The sequence below is a fragment of the Strix uralensis genome, chromosome 2 (assembly GCF_047716275.1).
Source record: "Strix uralensis isolate ZFMK-TIS-50842 chromosome 2, bStrUra1, whole genome shotgun sequence".
NCBI classification, from domain to species: domain Eukaryota; kingdom Metazoa; phylum Chordata; class Aves; order Strigiformes; family Strigidae; genus Strix; species Strix uralensis.
This window is the reverse complement of record NC_133973.1, coordinates 108,255-125,420: the sequence shown is the minus strand read 5'-3', so window position 1 is coordinate 125,420 and position 17,166 is coordinate 108,255. Positions and strand designations below refer to the sequence as shown.

Here is a 17,166-nt window from a genome sequence, read left to right as displayed (position 1 = left end):
GCGGGGCACGCCGGGAGCCCGCGGGTCGCGCAGCCACTTCCGGCCCCACCACCTCCCGGCGCGGCGGCGCCACCTGCGGGCGCGGCGGGGGAACCGCGGCCCTGCCCGCCCCGCTGGGAGCGGGTCCCGGCGCCGGGCTGAGGGACCGCGTCAGCCCGGGGCCGAGAGGGCTGAGCCCGGCCTTAGGCCCGGGTTAACCCCGTGCAGGAGGAGCTTCCGGAGCGCCGACATGCCGGAGCCGTGAGGGTGCCCCGGGGCCGCGGGGTGTGCAAGGTACCGCATCACTCCGGCCTAAGGACCTCATCAGCCCGGGCCTAAAAAGTCCGAGTCTGTCCTTAGGTCCGGGTTAATTTTGCACCTAAGGAGTTTCTGGACTGCTAACAAAGTTTCTAGGACTTTGTGCTGGAACATTTTGAAGCAAAATTATACTTGTTATAAATGCCATTTTTCTTTTTTTTTTTTAGTTATTAATTGAATCTGTCATAAAAATAAATAGGCGATGCTGGAATTTTATATATATTGTATATGCATATACATTATATATGTGTGTGTCTATGCCTACTTAGCTTCCTTACCTGTAGGCAGAGGAAACTTATGTTTGTGTCTCCACTAACTTCCCTGGAGCACTTGGCTGAGGACGAAGAGCAGTCGGCTTTGATCCTTTTTGCTACTCAAATAGCACTAGTCATCTCATGCCTAGGAAATTCATTGTAGGCGGGAGGGAAATGGAAGGAATATGTGTGAAGACACATACTGCACTGAAGAAAAAAAGGACTGAAAATAAAAACAACATTAAGATTCCAAAGCAAATACCCCAGGAGTCCAAGTAAAATTTGCCCTGCTGGACTGCGAGTCAATATATCTTGGTGCCTGGCAGTGAACAGCTTGAGCTGTGTCTCCCTTAAGTTATGGATTATTACTATTGATGTGAGCAGATTTTGCCAAAGCTGTGGGGCGGCCTCTCCCACTTCTCCCTGTCACCTGTCTCAGCATGGCAGAAGCATTTCCTACTCCACGTGACAGGCTGCAGTTCTGTCTCAGGTGTCAGAGAAGAAACTTGAACCATAAAATAGAAAATATGTATCAACAGGCCGATAGCTTCCGACTGGGGCAGCCTGAATTCCGCCCGCGCGACGCTTCCTATCAGCTAGCGTAGGCCTTCAGATGTACCCTGCCTGTACAGATAGGTAGCCTCAAGGTCGTAAGTCAAATTTAGGCGGTCAGAATATTGCTGGGAGTGTTCTTCCCCACCTGGAAAATGAGCCTACACATCCTTTTTATTGCTTCAGGTGTCTTTTTACTGTCCTGTTTTGCAGGTATTCCTCTCGCTCCTGTCCATCTGTGCCTCTGCCAGGAAAGCAGCCCGCTGCAGTTTGGCTGTGTCTCCAAGCTCTGATACACAGCGTCTGAGGATATGCCGTCCGTACACCCAGGTCCTTGTGCTAATCACAATCTCATCTGCCCTGGACAAGGTAAAACTCGGGCACATAGGCCTCTATGCCCAGTTGATCCCTTCACCCCTATTATTCAGAATGAAGAGTCTTACATCAGAGTATTGTACTTAAACCTCACACCTACACCCACACGAATGAAACTGGAGTTTTGTTACTACATCTGTATTGCTAAACAGGTTGGGGACGAGGAGCAAGGTTTAATGCTGGACCACTGATTCTCTGTAACGCTAAATTGCCAGCAACCTTTTTGGCATACTTTTGGCCAAGGCCAGCTAGCATCTCCACAGCAATGCCTAGGAGAACACCTAGCTACCTAGCACACACCAGGGACTTCTTCCAGTAAGAAGTTAGATTTGGGTCTCTTCCTCCTGTGCAGTCTTCCAGCACTATCCCAACAGGCTCTACACCCTCAAAGCCCTCCTCCTTGTCCTTCTGCTATGTCCCAGGACATGTAAGACATCTTCCCGTTTCACACTATATAAACAACAGTTTCATGGCCCACAATAGTTTTTGTGTTATATCAGATATTTTGAAATAAAAAAGACACAAAAATTACAACAAGGTGTTACAGCCACAGTGCAGTACATAGAGCCTTGAGGAGACCCACAGCACAGCGCCAAGTAGGGCAGTTGTGACCAGTCTAGACACTCAGGCTCAGAAAACAGTCCCCAGCTCTGTTCTGGTTTGTGGTATAGATGGGGCCTATATGGCTCACACACAGGGCTGGGGAGGAGGAATCAGATGCATTTTTACTCTGTGTGCCTTCAAGTGAGGCAGGGCCTCCCATAACCCTGATATGGCAGATGAAATGACTCTGGTGAAAAGCAGCTGATGCAAGTCCACGCTGGCTGTCATAAACCAAAAATGAACAAGTGGTTTCTTCAGGTGGGGGCTTTCTTCTACTTAGACAAACCACGTTTCCTGAATACCTAAGGAAGAGCAGAGACAACGGAAGTCAAGGAGGGAGGGCAGCACAGGAGGAGTGGGCCATTTGTCCTCCCACACAGCCAGTTAGGCCTCTGCAAGCAGCTGTGCCAGTTTCTGGCCACCGTCAATATGTCAATTCTGCTTCTCAAAATCACAAGCCTACTTTGGGTTCATGTACGCACCTCCCAGGCATGTAACTGTGGGCAATTCTCCATTGGTATTGACAGCTGGTGCACTCAACAGCAACACACAGGGAGTAGCCAACACATTTCCCTTCCCACCAGCCCCCTGCGGCAGTGTCATATTGGACATCGCTGTAATGGAAAGGTTAAAAGAAACCTTGTTGGAGAGAGATGAGAAAGGATTGACTTTATATTTACACAGTGCCCAGGGCTGCAGTGGGACAGGTTTTGGGGGATGGAGTGCAGAAAGACCAGTTGAAATCACATCTCCGCTTCCTCTTGTTGGCAGAACAGTGTGAGGCTACTGGCTTGGTGGTGGCGTTTGACCTTGCTTTTCCTTGTCGCGTTGGGAGACCCCCCCAAGTTTGGAGCGTCTGTACATGGAATATGAAGAGGATGATGATATTTCCTTTGCCAAATGGATGAGCAGCTTCTGGGGCCACAACTTGATCGATGAGAATGAGAAAGAGGGTAGAGGCCACAAGAAACGTCAGACACGACCCTTTAGTGAAAGGAGAGCCTCCCTTCCGGTAAGAGCTGTGTGCAGTTTTCTCTCTGTGCATGTGTGGTTTATGTATAAAGTTAAGTGCCATCCCCAGGGGCATTGCCCTAGAGATGTGTGAGAGTGAGCGTGGTTCACCTTGCCAAGTAAGTTCAGTTCCCACTGGCAGCTGCTAGTTGGTTTTTGAACTTGCCAGGGTCAGGCCTCCGGCGCCTTTGGAATGCAAGAAAACTGGCAGACTCCAAGATAAGTGACAACAGGACCAGAAATGTAAGGAGAAGGGTGGAATAACAGCCTAACTACGTATTACGGTGTTCTGTGCTCAGCATGACCTGACAGAGGTAAAAACCATGACATACATAAACATTGTCTTTAATGAGGCTGTTCTCATGTGTAAAATTATATAACCTGGTATGTGTTCAGAGGGTTTGGATCTAATTCTGCAACTATACTGTCTCCAGGAAGATGTACGCTTGCAGGTGTAACTTCTAATTTAAAGTAGAGGATGCAGCCCCTCCTGGTGTAAAACATTTGACTCTGAAAACGAGGATGCGACACATAGCAAAGCTTACTATACCGTGAAGTAAGATTTTAAGGTAGAAGTACGTTCATTGTTCTTAAATGAACAAATAGTTGGGAAAGGAGCAGGTTTCACACGCAGAACCAGATTTTTAAGGCAGCTCATAACTGTCTAACCAATTATCAAAGTTAAATTAAAAACAGCTGTTCACAATCTGTTCTTTATTTGAAGACTGTTGCTTTTATTTCAGCTCTAAAAGAACGTTTAGGTGGTCCAAACCTGTCTCTTTTTTTCCAACTACATCAGTTGGCTTACCAGAGATACTGTGTTTCCTTACAAACCAGTTTTCACTTATATCCTTAGATCATCAAAGCTGTGACAAAGCAAATGCTATTATACTGGGGAGAAACAGCTAATCTTTTCCAAACTTTTTTTTCTGTCATGCTGTATTTTCACCTTGCAAGTTCTCCACTGGACCTGTCATGTCCTAAGCTGTGGGATTTTTCGTTTTAAAAAAATTTAGCTAAGAAAAACCAAACAGACCAAAGCCACCTTCGTCCTCTTTGAGTTCAGGACAGGCTGGAGAGGTAACCTTCATTCCTTAGTTTTGAACTGATCAGCCACATCTGTTATTTACGGTTATATTTCACCTTGGTCACAGATTGCAAGACAGACTCTGAGCTACAGTTTTGCCGATGGAATCCATCAGAATGCCTGAAAACAGAGTGGTTATTAATGGGGTTTTTTAATTAATTTTACTGCATTTTATTTTGTCCTTCAGAGATCTATGCATCTGTGATTTCTTTAGGCCCCAATACAGGCTAAAGCTGCTGACACATCTTCGTGTGTTTTTTTATATTTGTGTGTGTATTTGTGTGTACACATACATTTCATTTGAAGCACTTATATTCAGTTTGTTCAAAAGCTATTTAAATGCTTAGCTGATAGCTATTAAAATACTTTGCTATAGTTGCATCCCTGAATCCATACCTAGAACTTGGATTAGGTTAGCTGACAGAAAGACTGTGACTTTTGAAATTACTGTTCAATGAACTAAAATTATCATCTGGCCTTTACATTAATGCTCCACACAAATTTCTCCAGTAGTATTATAAAAGAGAGATAAATTTGAACTGCTTTATTTCTCAGTGACAGAAATTAACGGGAGGAACGAGAAGGAAAGATTTGTTGGGGGATTTTATGATTCGGGGATAAATTCTGAGATGAAACTTTTGTATTTGAAAATCTCTGACTAGCTGGTAACAAAGAACACTAAAACATGTTGTCTTAAACCAAATCTAGATGTTAAACAAAAGGGCACTAATAATTCCTTAGAAATACATTCAGAAAGAGCAACTCCTTGTTGAGAGCAACAACTTGCTATTGCACCCAGATGTGTGTTTTTTACACAGCTAATACAAATTATAACTACTGTAAGATTCAAAACGCTTATCGGTGTTAGTGAAATATTGTCTTCATTTTATCGGAACAGCACTATTAATCAGGAGGAATAATAACTGAGATTAGACTGCATCTCTTCCGTAAGTCAATACCTCTACAGCAATCACAGTGTACCCTTTCTCCTGTCTCAACGTTGTAAATGGAGATAACTCCGTGTGTGGGTGAAAATCAAGTCAGCAGGTTCTGACTGACACAGCTGTTAGCAAAAGTTCCTTGTGCAGATACAGTGGTACTGCCAAAACAGCACAGCCAGCACTTTGTCTCGCGTCCAGGGCTGCTGCACACACGTCAGCTGTAGTGCAGTCCTGCCCACAGGAGCTGCACCTGCACCAGGACCCTTTTGGTATGGCATAGCAAAATGCTAGCAGTATAGCACAAAAGGTGGTTTTGCATAACGCTGGAAGTCACTTTCAGCTCCAAACTGGTATGTTGGCCTTTGTAGTTTTTCCTGTTCTGTAGAAAGACATTCAGGCCACCGCTCTCACCTCAAACACAATGGTAAAGTCCTGTGGCATCCTATCATGGTAGCACCCCCCAAAATATGGATAAAGGTTTGTAGAATAACTCCCAAACTAACAACAATTTTCACTTTTTTTTCCCCCAATATCTTATTATACCTCACAAACATTACTGAGATGAGCTTTGCAAAATGCTTTTGCTACTGTCATTCCCATTTTGCAGAGGGGAACACAAAATTATATTCATCCATCACTGAGTCACTGGCAAGACAGCCTAAAACTTGCAACTCCACTTCCCTGAAAAGTGTCAGAGTTGTATATGTTGCTGTGGGCCAACACTGAATGTGAAAACTGTCTGAGAAAACTAAGTCATGTGTTTCCATCTCCTTTAGTTAGCTTGTTCCCCTGGCAAACTTTAGACACATTAACTGTGATACCCCTTTTGAAGCCTCCAGCTATGATTCTCCTTGACACATTCCAGTTATGTTCCATCATTTTGGTTCAGGACAGTTTCTTACTTCCCAGACATTTTGTTATGGGGAAAAGATAGGAGGCAAAGGAGCACTGATAAGAGTTTTACAACCCTATAAATGTATCCATTTTCAAGTAGACAATGCTGCTCACAGAAGAAAATCTGGTAAGAAACAGCTGAGAGTGGGAGCAGAACGACTGACTGCTGTCAAAGTTACTAACAATTACTTTAAACTAAAGTCAGGCTGAACATCTACCACAGTATTGTTACTACAGATCAGTTGGAGCCTAGGCCAAAACATTTTTAAGGAATGTATGCTGGGCTATAAGCTTCTTGGAAGGAAAGGAAGCTGTGGGACAGCATCTGAATGTCGTATGTTCCAAAATATCCCTGAAGTACTGGGGTCATTGTGTAAACTTCAGCAAACAATGAACACTCCTGCTCACACACTGAAGATTAATTTTCTTACTGACAGCTGTGCAAGCTCTCAGATCAAGGCCAAAAGATGGAAGCAATTATCTTGTCTCCAACAGAAATTGAGAAAGAGAATAGGCAAATTGTATTGACAGCAATTTTGTGAAGTATTTTTGTCTGTATACTTTTTGTGTGTTTTAGATGAGCAATTAGCAAAAGATTAGCTGTTGTGTCAATAGATACACTGAGCGAGACTGGCCTTTACACAAAGGCTCAAGCAGAAAAAGGGAGTACTCAAGGGAGTGAGAAACAACCCCTGAGAGCATGCTTGGTGCTTCTGGCTTTCCCAGCCCTGGCAGAAATTCCCCATTTTGATAGAGGGGAGCATTTATCAATCTTCCTTCACATGCCTTGTCCCTTGTTTCACCTCCTCCCCGCTTCCCCAGTGTAAGAACCGCTCAAGGTCAGATCGTAGGAGCCAGAGACCACGGGGAGTTCGCTAAAGAAGCACCAGATGTAGGCACGAGGCAGCAGCTGGGGCAAGGCCAGGAGCAGATCCTGGCGCTGTGCTCAGAGACCTTTGGCGAGGGACGGCAGCGGTGGACACCAGAGTGTGCAGATACAGAGGCAGTCTCTGTTGCCAGCAGCTGCTGAGACTTCAGGAGGGGAAGCATAAATTAAAGCAGTCTACGGCCCTTCTTATTTACAGTGTTACCAAGCAATCAATTTGGCACCAAACGTGTGTATTAAATGCATGTATTAAATCAGGAAGGATTAAACCAGTAAGTATTAAACCAGGAAGAAAGCCCCATGGATCTTATCTGAAGTCAGTGCCAGATCCGCTTCATTGCTGAACTTAAAGACTCTATCATTTCTCCACAGAGTCAATCTTAAATAAGAGTAATGTACTGTTCTAGTTACAAGCCATGAAATGTTCATGCTTGTCCTCTGTAGGCTTGTGTCCATTAGACAGCAACATGCTGACACTCACAAGCACGCTGTCCTCCTGGCTGCGGTGGTACGTATCATGCAGAGGCACTGTGAGAGGAGGCACGGTCACAGCACTATGATTGCGTAGGTATGTAGGTGTAGCTTTACCCTTAGTCCACCGAGGCAGATACGATTTCGGAGGAAGGCCTGTCCCTTTTCTGGACTGTTGCTGCCATGTCAGTATGTGAACTGCAACGTTTTTGTTAAGGGCTTAACTACAGTTCTATCTGTGAAGGGAAATTAAAAAGCAATGTCTTAGTAAAATAAACCATTCACAAACATTGCAAAGCAGGACTGATAGAATACCATCCCTCGTTTCTGCTGTCCTTCTGTTTTATTTGCCCAAACCCTCTAAGAACAAATACCAGTGATTTTTAGTGAGAGAGAATTTTTATTTCCAGGAAACAATCTATGTTGATGCCATTAAAATGACAAGACATTTAGCTTGTTCAGCTTGACATGGCATGTGTACTCCTGTCCCTCAAGCACAATGTGATTGCTTTGATGCTTTTTAAAATAACAATACAATATGACCTTAGAGAAATTACAGCTGTATTGATTGGTTTGAAACCAAAGCAAAAATAGTATGGCAGAAATCATTACCACGGCTCTCAGAGGCAGTCCATAATACTAGTTACTGAAGTAAGCTTCTGTCTGGAAAAGAAATTGAACCATTATGGTATGATCTGAAAACCCTTCAGCATTAGGTGCTTCTGTCAGGTGTAAGATTTATTATTTTTAGCACCTCTCATCAGGTCTGTCTAATGTGATGTAGTCACAACCACGCGGATGCACAGTCTCACTATTCAGAGGAAGGCTGCGTAGGTCCCTGTTGTGCTGATACATTTAGAGAAGCATCTGGGCCAGAGTCAATGGGAACGTATACGGGAGGTGTTTCCCTTGCAACCCAAGTTTGTGGATTCATGTGGCCACTATACCAAGTTGGTTGTTCTTTCCATTGTTGTTTGTTAAAAAAACCCCAAACAAACACACACATATCCCACCCCACCCCCAACAAACCCTACTCTGAATGTAGAGTTTTCTCCTGGATTTTCTTAGAAAGCATTTCAGGATCTGTGGGAAAGACCTTCCGCTGTTACAAATAATCACAGCTCCTCTGAAGCCAGCAGAGCTTCTCTGGGTTACCCAGTCACTGAAGGCTTAGCGCCAGGCTTATACAAAATGTGGACACATTCAAACATGCCTGCAGCAGCTGGGTGCCTGAAGTGCCCTCACCTGACACCTGTGGGGGTCTCATTTTTAGTACCTCCATCTCTCTCTCACAATTTTCAGTACCTGCATCTTACCAGTGGTCAGTTATTCACCCTGAAAAACATCAACGGCTGGCAGGATTTGGGCCGTGCCCAGCTCTGGGTGGTGGCCACCCATCTCTTCTACAGGTCTGTATTTCTGAAGTCACCAGCAGATGAGTCCATGGGACACAGCAGTTCTGTATCAGTTTAATCTCCTTTACAGACGTTCAATTGAACACAGCTGATGCAGATCAATAGCTTTTATCTGCAGGCCAGGCCTGGGAAAATAGAACCACATGGAAACTAAACAGCTATCTACTCCCTCCCCACTTTAGCCCTACAAATGTAATTGTAGGAAGCCTGTTTCTTACCATTTCTCTGGTAGGGATGCATCCCACAGTGCCCTGAAAGTGCTCCCTCACCAGTTCAGGACAAACCTGCCCAAGAAACAAGCAGGAAATTCAGACCTAGACGATATAGCATCTTGCCTGCAAGTAGGCCATGCTGAAGATTTGACACAACTGGGCTATAAATCGTCGCTGTCACACTCAAATGAACTCAAACATCTGATAAGAGCTGGAGCACCTGTGGGTCACACCCCATATCTGGCTCATTGGGCCACAAAAGGCTGGATCTTTGCTTTTTGAGAGCCCTGCCTAGAACCTGCTGCCAGATGTGTGGCAGGAGGTTTTGAGGTTCTGAAGGGTCCCAGTTCCTTTTAGTGTCAGTGGGCAGTAAGAGGACCCAGCACACTTTACATTCAAAATGCTCATTTGAGTGCCAAAATTTAGATAGTCAAAACCAGGAACAAAAGGAAATTCTGCTGCTGCCTCTGGAGAGCAAGCTCTTGGCAGTGTCATTCTCCTCCACATAAAAGGAAAGATACAGGAGTCTGGGCCAGGCCCTTCATTCTGTACCATTGTTCAGAGAGCACTCCGCAGCAGAAAGAATCTGACCTGTGTGCTCTGCTTTCGTATTCAATACTCAAAAAAGACCTCTTGTTTTTCAGGCCAGCCTTTCCTCCCTCCATACCACACGACTTCATGCTTCTACCAAAGGCTCATCTTCAGGCCATCTCAAGGGCTCCAAGGAATTTCAAGAAGACCAAGATGTCAAACGCCACTGCCACAGGAAGGCAATCAGAACACCTTCAGCAGACAGCCCAGAGACAAGATCCAACTCCATCCAGGAGTTTGCAGAGTCCTTTGAAAAGAAATTGCATCTCAAAAGCAAACGCTCGGTTTCTTTGGTAGGTAACAACAAACTTAAAATCACTTCAGAAGAAAGAAACCCAAACTACCCAACAAGCAGGCCAGCTTTATCCCTGGTGTGATTGCTGTGGCTTTGCTGGGGGAAGAGCAGAAATAAATTTTCATTAGAATTTCTCGAATTATGTGGTCCTTACAGTAGTGCAAACAAGGTTAAAGTGGTAGTAGCATTAGTATGAGAATTCTTGATGTTGTGTTACCATCTAGACTTATTAAAAAATGTTTATCTTCAAAATGAGACACCGCACTGGCTGTGGCAATGTTTTCAGAGGTTCCTACAGCTGTGCCAACAAAACATGACAACATAAAACCAGGTTTGCTTCACTTTTGCTGTAACACCCAGCTCTCTTTCTCACTGCTGCTGACCTGGTTTAACGATATACGGTGTTATCTGTAAGACTGCCAGACACCGTGGTGTTTGAGAGGCTTCTCCTTTACCCCTTGGGACTCCGTCCATCTGCTTTCTTCCACGTCACTGCGCAGCCCCAGCCGTTGCTTTAGGTGGCTGAACATATTTTCACTGTAAGGGTATGCAGCCAGCAGGGGATTCTCCCCCCGTTTAATCCTTTTCTTCCCCCCATCATTGTGTCCTGAGGCATGAGCATTTTCTGTATGGTTTGAGTTGATGAAATAGCCAATAACAACCTTTTTTCTATGACACTTTAACACATTTTTAGTATGATGATACATAATCTCTGGTGTATCATACAATGGAAGAAGGGGTAATAAACCCTAACTCACTTGGAGGTATCGGAAGAACACTGTCCAATTCAGTCACCCTATTGAAAAATCTGTGCTTGAGTAACACTTGACGTTAGCACCAAATAACAACAGAAGGAAGTATCTTTTTTTTTCTGTTTGTTGACAATGACAGATTGTATGGAGAAGTATTTTTCAGCTCTCCTTGCAGACCTTCTGTGCAGCAACAAGAGAAAAAAAAAAATCTCTTTTCAATAACCAGCATCATTATATGATCAGTCCCACGATTACAGTCCTTGCATGCCCAGTTGTCTAAGAATATGCAGAATTATGGTGATGACAACTCTGTTATGCCACTGTTAAGATTTTAAGTGCATTCTCTAATCTTCTTTTTCCCCTTTAGGAACTACTCAGAATTTATTTCATTTGGAACTTCACATTGCCTCATGTGCCAACCCTCACCAGTGGTTGTCTGGTTTATCATTTATCATTTCTCAAAAGTGGCTACGGCTAGAAAGTCTGTGAGTGTGTAATAATTGTATGATAGGTACAGTGAGCATAATGCACTAAATACTGCTTCAGTTCCAGTTCAAAACATCCATTCTGGTACCCTTCTGTAACCCACAGTGAGGTGTGCTGGGCTGTATGTTAATTTGTCTTTCAAGCAGACCAAATTGTGTCATTCCCTCAGTCACTATTGAAGTGTGGGACGACATGAAAGACTTGAGAATCTTGAAGAACCAAGCAATAGGTGTTAGAGATCTGGAAGGAAATTTGGCAGTGGGCTTAAACTTGTAGCTCCAGATGGAGCAGGTTTTTTTGCATTCAGAGCTCTGTGGGTGCAATTCAAACCACCATGACCACACAGGTTAAACGAAAAGTGGGGGAAAGGTAATCCCATTTCATCTCCTTCCCTGCATATTTTGTTTTATAAACGTGGCTTTGAGGACACTTCATGACCTTCAGCGCTTGTTTTCAGTGAGGTCTCTGCAGCTAGCACTGACCAGCCTTCGGGCACATAAAGATGGATCATGTGAAAGAACAGAAACATGGAGTCTGGGCTGAAATCTCAGAGCCCCTCCCTTTTCCCTCCTGTCTGCTCTCTCCCTCAAGCCCTCCAGGCAGGTGACCCTCCTACCATACACAGAGTATAATCAAATGCATGTCGCCTCTTGCTGAGTTTTAGGGTGACTGGCTGAGGCTTTGAATTTAAGCCCATCATATTAAAGATGATCTTGCTGAGGTAGGTTACTGGAATATTTTATTATACATTACTAGTGAAATAAAATAATGAGATTTTTTTGTTCATGTGGGAGTTGCTTTTAATTCTCTGCTATTTTTTTCCTGCCTTTTAGCAGCCTGAAGGCATGAAGGAGAGAAGAGAAAGAGAAACATTGCATTTGAGAAAAAGCAAGGCTCACAAGAGAGTGGAAGGGAAATCAGAGCCAAGGAGAGAGCAAGAAGAAGATGAAGGTTCGGTAGTTGTTCCTGCAAAACACAACAAACAGTTTCCATCACAAGCAAGCATTGAGAAAGGATGTTTATGCACAGGCAGCTAGAATGCATTGAGATAATGAATTTTAACACTCCCCCTGAAGAGCAGAAGGAGCATTCTTGTTTTGTTTTGACTAGAAGAGGCCTGTTAGGCAGAATAAACCCTAACCTGTAAACTAAAATTCGACTGCATCTTTGACACCATGTTACTACCTTCCTGTCTTTAGTTTTGCTGTTAGGAATGTGACCCTTGTCATAGGAGCATATCTGCAGCAAGATCCAAGTTAGCAATTAACCACTGTAAGAGGGTTTCAGGCAAATTGAGCATTGTGGCAGGACACTGGTGGATGTGTTCGTTTAAGAGGAGAGCATGTATGTATTACAGAGCTGTGCAGAGTCATCCAAAACCTATGTTTCTGTTTTAATTGAAAATGGGCTTACTGGTAGGTTTGGGAAGGAAAAACGTACACATAGATGGCCACCCACTTCCTGGCCCTGACATTCACTTAGATTTGCCTTGGAAGCAGGTACCTTTTTGCTTCGACAATCTCCCGACTGCAATTTACAGAGGTGATAGAGGAGAGGCCCACGTGTTCTCTTCCACACCTCCCTGATGGCTCACTTCTCTCTGCTTTCCCTGTCACTGTGCAATATGACTCTTGTCTCTGGCATCCCCCAGCCCTCTCCCATGTCCTCAGTCCCATTTGCCCAGTTACACAACTAGTTCTTTCTCCCATCTTTAACCTCATCACCTTGCTTCTTTTGTGGCCTTCCCCCTCCCCATTTACTACTTTATAGCCCTGCCTTATAGCTACCAACCTCTTTTGCGACATCTCTAGTTTTGCCTCATCAAAATTTGAGCCTTGCTGAAAGCTTTCTAGTACAGAGATGTTCCACCTCTCATACTTCTACATAATCTCTTCAAGGGGTTGCCACACATTCAAGGTGAGGCATAGCAACCCTTTTCCCTTTTTCCTTTTTCTAGAACTAGGGCCAAACCAAGGGAATGGGAACTGGTTCTGTCTATGGACAGAGGAAAGGAAAACTCTGTCTAGGAAAGCTCTGTTTCCTCTGGCTGAAGATCTTCTGAACTCAGGTGTAAGTCTCACCAACTGTAAGTAAGATTTCCTTCTATGCATAGGAAATCCACCTCCACATGCTCTCAAACACATACACATGCCCACAATGCCTCCATGCCCCCTTCTTCAACATGTAAGTCTTCCCTGCAGAGAAGAACCCTGCCATCTTTGGGAATGATTTCCCCAGGCCTAGCATAGAGAAAGCCTGCTTTGGATAGTCCAGTTAGAGAGAGTGAAGACTAATGAAGTCAAGAGCAAAAGTCAAAGTCTGCTGGGTATTCTTCCTGTGATTTTCTGTCATTAACATAGATCTTTTTATTTTACTTTAGAGCCTTAATTCTGAATGTTCAACCTTTTAAAAGCTTAGGGCATCCTTTGTAACACTTATCTCCATTAAAGGATTGTTTTTCTTGTAGGGCTTTGGGGGATATCTAAGAAAGCAATTGAAACCTTGCTGATGCTTGTAAATTGCTTCTTGCCTGGTAACATATATTATAAACTAATAAATCTGACTGAAAAATGTTCCTATGCACAGTTCCTGTCCTCCCCAATCCAGACTGAATTTTCATGAAGTTCCATGCAGATGGCTTTCCTTTTAGAGCCTTAATTTGAAGACTGCATTACAGTAGACCTGGATAGAAAGGAACACAACCAGCTCTGCCCGAGTTCCTCAGATAAAACCTCTCACATACATCCTTTCAGGTAGCAGCCTGCCCTCACATCTCGTGAGCGCTGAATGCCCTGGCTGCATGAGCTTTGCCTGGATTTCAGAGCATCAGCCTCTTCCCCCTGTTTTCCATCCAGGTTAACTCAACAGGCCCAGCTGTATCCCAGCAGAATTTACAAAAAGCTTGTATTTGTGAGACGAGCATGCTGGTTGTACGCCACGCATGATGAAAAGAAAACATCAAAAAGAGCTAAAATAGAAAACCCATGGTGTGCCTGGCTCCAACTTGCTGCTTACCCTCGCCATCAGAGCGCAGGCAAGCCTCACTGCCGCCGAGGCAGCCTAGCAGGTCTGCCTGCAGCCACTCCAGGTTTGTCACTGAGCCCCATCTCTCAAATGGGACAGTCTGTAAGTGTTTATGTCCTTTCTGAACTCAGCCCCATCGTCTGACTCTGGAAACACAAGCTTTCAAATAATGTCCTCAACTCTGTCCTCCTTAAATCACTAAAAAATGCTTACTCAGAAGTGTTTTCTCTTGCTTTGTATCATGCCTGAGTGGACCAACAACCCAATTCCAGTTTAGTCCCATGTAGTCTGATACAACAGTATTACTTAGGAAGACTGAAACTTGCATGAGAGAAAGAATCACGAATCATGAACAGTTTGGGTTGGAAGGGACTTCCAACGCCCCTGCCATGGCAGAGACCCCTACTACTTTCCACAGAAATTAGCAATTATTCCATAACGAATCAGGTATTTGGGAAGGAAGATAATAATCCAAAGAGGAATCTGATTGCAATGGCATGGCTGATATTTCTGTTTCCAAAGAAAGTGTAATTGGGGTATACAAGTAGTCAGAAAGACTGCAGAGGGTTTTCATTTTCGCAGTGGGTCACTAGTTCAGTCGTGACTGACATAGAGAATAGGCTCTGCCTTGATTCCCATCCCCAGTTCCCAGAGCAGCTGGGCTGGCTGTGGCTGTTTTCTGCAGACATGCCCGTTCCGAGGCAAACACTGTTTGCTTTTTCTGCTCTTTCCAAGAGTTGGCAGGCTACAACTTGCAGCAGAGTCCAAACCTTGGACACGAAGGAGGTCAGTTAGCAGGAAGCAAAGACAAAGGGACCAAAAAGTATGTTTTCCAAAATGCTTATTAACAGCTAATGTCAAAAACCTGAAACAGTTTTACAACAGAGAGGAACCAACAGGCTGCAGAAGTAGACTGACACTCCCACTGCGGGCTGGGTCAAAAGCTGGCGTGACTCAGAGGCCCGTGGAGGATGTTTCAGACTTGCTGTGGCTCATGGGGGGGACACCACGCTCCGGTAAAACGCTCGTCTCTGCGGATCCTTCCCAGCACTTTGGGCTACCTAGAAAGTGCTCCCATGGGAAGTTAGGGCATGGGTACATACAAGCATTTTGGGAGCAAGATCCAGTTATACCCCAGTGTTTTCTGAGAGGTCTAAGAAGAGAACGTCAAGTGTGGTTACTTCATCTTTTTCAGATGGGCATTCCCAAAGCAAAATATTTATGTTTGTGTGCTTCTGAGGTATTGTTTAATTGCAGCATGGTTTTGAGGTTGGATTAAATTTTGGGTACTTGTTAACACATCACATATTAATATATAAAATGCCAGACCCCACATAGGCTAAATGTAGCAATATATCTATGTACGTGCTCACAACAATCCTTTCTAGGAAAAAAATGGGAAGTATTTAAATGCATAAATAAAACAAAACAAGCACGATGTATAACTGAATAAGAATATAACATCCATTAAAAAAGAAACCTAATATTAAATATGAAAAAATGAAAACATTCATCTATACTTTTTTGTTCTTTAGCACAAAAGAAGGTATTTGGGTAAGCACAGCCCTGGCTCTGAATGCATTCAGTGTACATATGAATAGTAAAAAAACCACATAGAGATGTAATTAAACCTGATAATCAAAATTATTCACAGAGAAATGAATCATAATCATGAGACTGTGAGTTTATACAGCCATCTGCCAAAACCATTGAAAACAAACAGGTCTTGAAATATATCCAGAAGGATAGCACAGCCAAAATCTGGTCATTCAAACAGAGAAATGAACATTGAAATCCAACAAATTTCATAGCTAATGCCCTGCCTGCAGCTGATGTGCCAGAGCTTTAGGTAACCGTGTACGAACAAATGCTAAAATAAACCCACTCATCATAGCAAACATTGCTTGTAGGGTGTTGATTTTAATTTACTCTGGTTTAGATTGGATTGACAGATGATATTCCTCTTATTAGGAGGATCCCTCTGAATCCTAGCCCAGTCTCTAGTGTACTTTGGAAAAAGATAACTTCTCTCGCTGTGTCTTGTCTCTGAGGCCAGACAGAAGATAAGAGAAAGAAGTGATACAAGGAGCATCAAAAACTAATATTGTGTCATAATTGATGCATTCTTGTCCTTCTTCTATGTCTGTCAAATTTCTAAACTGATTGAGAGAGGTTTGTTGTATTGAGAAGACCCATCAAAACTTGTGGCAGTTATATATGAATTTTCTTCAAAAAGCTGATGGAGTCCTCACAGAGAGTCCTCAGCCTGGTGAATTAGTCCTACTCCTGATACTGAAGTATCAAAAAGGAGCTCTCTTTTTGCCCCAAAGCTTGAACAGAAGGACATGGACACCGTTCCCTGGGCTTCCCTGCAACCACATCCCTTTATATGAGGTGGATGCTAAAGTTTTGGCCCTTTGGAAAGCAACACTTCCTGGACCTTTATGCAATGGATCTCAGCTGATATTCTGCTCTTCCTGTATGCACAAAATGGATCTCCAGTGTCTCTCATCAGCATTTTAAATCTAGTGGGTCTACTCCCTGACGTCTCCTATAGCACTGATTCTGTAAATGTTTTGGACCAGGGTTCTTTGTTTCTTAAGGGACTATATCAGCTACACCTCTCAAAATTCCTGGGAAATAACAGGAATTCCTGCATTAAAATCCTGTTTGTTAGCACTCTTTTCTATTTGCTTTTAACAGTATATTCAAAAGTGGCTGCTAAAGAAACCAGCCTGTCCAGCATGTTGTGTCCAGGTGCTTCTGTAAAGTCAGTGGCAGACTCTTATCATCCATGATGAAGAAGCCAAGAAGAGAGTGTCCTTTAGGACCTCAGAGGGGACATATTCAAGGCTTGATTCCAGTTACGAAAGAAGAAAGAAAACAAAATTTTACTCAGGGGATTAATGCATTACAAGGTTACTGTAAGTGTTGTAGGTTTTTATAAAGTTCAGAGACGAACTTTGAAGACAAAAACTAACTCCTAACTCCTCTGCCTGTGGGTGTCATAGAAACTTGAC

At 43.7% G+C, this 17,166-nt stretch overlaps 1 protein-coding gene across 6 annotated transcripts; it reads left to right on the top strand.

Moving 5' to 3' along the window:
- Window positions 1–79: 79 nt before the first annotated feature.
- On the top strand, window positions 80–13,697 carry LNP1 (leukemia NUP98 fusion partner 1). 6 transcript variants are annotated; one of them, XR_012626570.1, is made up of 7 exons: window positions 80–273; window positions 1,317–1,472; window positions 2,853–3,093; window positions 9,643–9,882; window positions 11,004–11,121; window positions 11,787–11,843; window positions 11,956–12,085. XR_012626570.1 is itself a non-coding variant. In XM_074851808.1 (6 exons), the coding sequence occupies exons 3-5, from the start codon at window positions 2,944–2,946 to the stop codon at window positions 11,112–11,114; spliced, it is 501 nt and encodes a 166-aa protein (XP_074707909.1). In that variant the 5' UTR covers window positions 80–273; window positions 1,317–1,472; window positions 2,853–2,943; the 3' UTR covers window positions 11,115–11,121; window positions 11,956–12,092. The 6 variants fall into 6 exon arrangements, 5 of the variants coding, with proteins under 5 accessions (XP_074707909.1, XP_074707918.1, XP_074707887.1 ...); XM_074851808.1 differs by lacking the exon at window positions 11,787–11,843 and having other exon boundaries at window positions 11,956–12,092; XM_074851817.1 differs by lacking the exon at window positions 11,787–11,843 and having other exon boundaries at window positions 11,959–12,043.
- The last annotated feature ends 3,469 nt before the right edge of the window (window positions 13,698–17,166 follow it).